Here is a 3,326-nt window from a genome sequence, read left to right on the forward strand (position 1 = left end):
AGGAAGGGGCTATGAGTGCCCTGAGGGGATTTGGGGTGTCCGAGAGGATCTGAGGAGACTTGCAGGAGCTCTGAGGGGTGTTGAGACCCCCCAGGGGGGTTTGGGTGCAGGAGGGGTCTGGGGGCTGTGGGAGCTCCTGGGAGTGCCCCGAAACACCTGAAGGATCCCCTGAGGCACCCAGGGGAGTTCGGGGGTAAGGAGGATCAGGGGGTCGTTGAGGTCTGTGGGTGAGGAAGGGGCTGTGAGTGCCCTGAGGCGCTTTGGGGTGTTGGGAGGGATCTATGGGGGCTGCAGGAGCTCTGAGGGATGCTGAGACCCCCCCAGGGGAGATTTGGGTGCTGGGAGTGGAATCAGGGGGTCCCTGAGGTCTGTGGATGGGGAAGAGGCTGTGAGTGCCCTGAGGGGCTTTGGGGGTGCTGAGACCCCCCCGAGGGGGGTTTAGGGTGCTGGGAGGGTGATTAAGGGATCTCTGAGGGATCTTGGGGTACTGGGGAGAATTGGGGGGGGTCCCTGAGGTCTGTGGATGGGGAAGAGGCTGTGAGTGCCCTGAGGAGCTTTGGGGTGTTGGGGAGGATCTGGGGGGGCTGTGAGACCCCCCAGAGGTGCTCCGAGAGTCTCCCAAGATCCCTGTGGGTCCTCTGAGGCACCCAGAGAGGATTTGGGGTGCCTGGGGGCAAAGTTGGGGCGCTGGGGAGGAAATGGGGGTGCAGGGAGCAGCAGAGGTTGGGGTGCCAGGGGGAGGATGGAGGTGCCTCTCCCTTGTCCTAATGTCAGGAATTCTGGGATGTTGCTGCTCTGGGAAGGGGGTCATGGTGGGAAGAGACCTCAGGAGGGATGATTCCTGAGGAAAGATGATAGGAAGAGGATTCCTGGGGAAAGTGGGGAGTTGGAGCTTAGGGAAGGTGATGCCAAGGAGGTGGATGCTGTGTTAGGAATATGTTGAAATTTTGGGATGCTTTGAGGGTATTGAGCCACACCCTGAGGTGCTTCTCAATCCCTCACTAGCAATTCCTGCCCTTTCCCTGATTCCCAGGCCACTTCACCTCCTCGGAGGACCTGAACCTGCTGATTGCCAAGAACACCCGACTGGAGATCTACGTGGTGACAGCCGAGGGGCTGCGCCCGGTCAAGGAAGTGGGAATGTACGGGAAAACTGCTGTCATGGAGCTCTTCCGCCCGAAGGTGGGACCTGGGAATCCGGGAATGGGCTGCTTCTCACCCTGCAGGGTGGTCATTCCCCTTGAGTAACCTCTGGAAGTGGTGTTTTCCCTGTTTTCTGGCAGGGAGAGAGCAAGGATCTGCTGTTCATCCTGACTGCCAAGTACAATGCCTGTATCCTGGAGTACAAGCAGAACGGGGATAGCATTGACATCATCACTCGTGCCCATGGGAATGTGCAGGTGAGGGAGCGCTTGGAATAGGGAATTCTCTTCCCTAGGAATGGTTTTTTCTTCCTGGTGCAGCTGCATGAGAAGTTTCCACCTTGTTCTTGGTGATTCCTTGCTTTCTGCTGGCTCTGGGATGCCACAGGTGTTCCTAGAGGTAATCCTGGGCTCTCTGAGGAATCGTGGAATCTTGGAATGGGTTGGAAAAGCTTAAAGCCCATCCAGTGCCACCCATTGCCAGATGGGCAGGGACATCTTCCACTGGCCCAGGCTGCTCCAACCTGGAACACTTGCAGGGATGAGGCAGCCACAGCTTTCCTGGGAAATCCATTTTGGTGCCTCAGTGTCCTCACAGGGAAGAACTTCTTCCCAGTATCCCATCATGGAATCCTGGAATTGTCTGGGACTTCAGGATCATCCAGTTCCACTCCCAGGGATACATCTGACAAGCCCACGTTGCTCCAAGCCTCATCCAAGCTGTCCTGGAACTGTTTCCAGGGGAGTTTCTGGAATAATAAATGAAATTTGAAGAAAATTAATGCCCAAAACTTGTTGTAAGGTGGAATTTTCCCTGGGAAATGAGTCCTTTGGGAATTTGTGGCTGTTGTTTGCTCAGCTCCTGTTGGTGATGATGTGCAGGAGGTGAAGGTGGGAATATTCTGTCAGGAATGTGTTAGTCCTTAATCTTCCCATGCCATGGACTTACCTTTGAAGATTCTAAGGTCATCTCTGGCTGAGGAATCATGAGGGATGTGTTGGGGCTGATAAGGGCTGGATTTTAGAGTTGGATTTTGGGAGGAGGAACTTTGACCATGGATAGCAAAGCATTCCAGCAGCAGGAGCAGGACAGGGATGTGCCTCCTCCAAGGTCATTCCATGCAGAACTGGGGGTGGAAAACCATTTTAGGAGCACCTAATTCCCAGGGGAGAGGAGGTGCATAGTGCATAATTCCCGGGGGAGAGGAGGTGGGAAGGACCTGGGGCTTCCCAGATGGAATTCTGGAAGGTGTTCAGAGAGTCATTCCTCTGAAAATTCTTATCCCAACTCTTCCTGAGTTCCTCAGTCTTCTCCTGGCACTAATCACCTTTTTCCTGCCCCTCAGGATCGCATTGGGCGCCCCTCAGAGACAGGGATCATCGGGATCATCGATCCCGAGTGCCGGATGATCGGGCTGAGGCTCTATGATGGCCTCTTCAAGGTCATTCCCTTGGATAGGGAAAACAAGGAATTAAAGGCCTTCAACATCCGCCTGGAAGAGCTCCAAGTCATTGACGTGAAATTCCTCTATGGATGCCAAGCTCCCACCATCTGCTTTGTCTACCAGGTACTGCTTTTCCATGGATAACCCACTGAAGTCATGGGCTGCCATAGTTTTCCAAAGGTTTGCAGCTGTTGGAAGGCAGTTTGGGATGGAGGGAGAGATGGTTTGCAGCTCCGTGTCCCTCTGTGCTTTGCTTTTCCAATGTTTTTCCACATGGTAGAAATGTTTCCTTGGTAAACACTCAGGGGGAGCTCCTGGATCTTTCCAGCAACGATAAGATCCAGAATCAGTTGTTTTCTATTGGGAGTCTTGAGCTTTCCCTGAAAAAACAAGGCCTGATTGGCATTTTTGGGATGTGATGCATAGCCTCTTCCATCTCCTGGCTCCTCATTCCAGGCCCTCTCTGAACACTTGTTTTGCTCCAAAGAGCCTTTGAAGTGCTGACTGGGCAAGGGATTAGCTTTCCTTGGGCAAATTCCAGGTTATCCCAGGCCTGGCTGCAATCCCATGCCAGCAGGGATTTCATTATTCCCTGTTTGGATGCTGTTGGATCCTCCCAAACTGCTCCCAAACAGTCAAGGTATAGGGAAGAAACAACTTGGTCACCACATTCCTGGGTGTTGGGGGAACAGTTGGAGTCGATATTCCAACCTAAGTGATTCCATGTCTAACTTCCAGC

General features: G+C 53.5%; 1 protein-coding gene across 1 annotated transcript in view; it reads left to right on the top strand.

Moving 5' to 3' along the window:
- Positions 1-1,026: 1,026 nt before the first annotated feature.
- The window catches only part of DDB1 (damage-specific DNA binding protein 1, 127kDa), a gene marked incomplete at its 5' end in the record, with an annotated part of 12,002 nt that continues 9,702 nt past the window's right edge, over positions 1,027-3,326 (top strand). The window contains 3 exons of the mRNA XM_009070407.1: positions 1,027-1,182; positions 1,284-1,400; positions 2,489-2,710. Of these exons, the coding sequence (XP_009068655.1) occupies positions 1,027-1,182; positions 1,284-1,400; positions 2,489-2,710 (495 nt within the window). The remainder of the gene's footprint in view (positions 1,183-1,283; positions 1,401-2,488; positions 2,711-3,326) is intronic.

This window comes from Acanthisitta chloris, unplaced genomic scaffold (assembly GCF_000695815.1).
Source record: "Acanthisitta chloris isolate BGI_N310 unplaced genomic scaffold, ASM69581v1 scaffold3202, whole genome shotgun sequence".
NCBI classification, from domain to species: Eukaryota; Metazoa; Chordata; class Aves; order Passeriformes; family Acanthisittidae; genus Acanthisitta; species Acanthisitta chloris.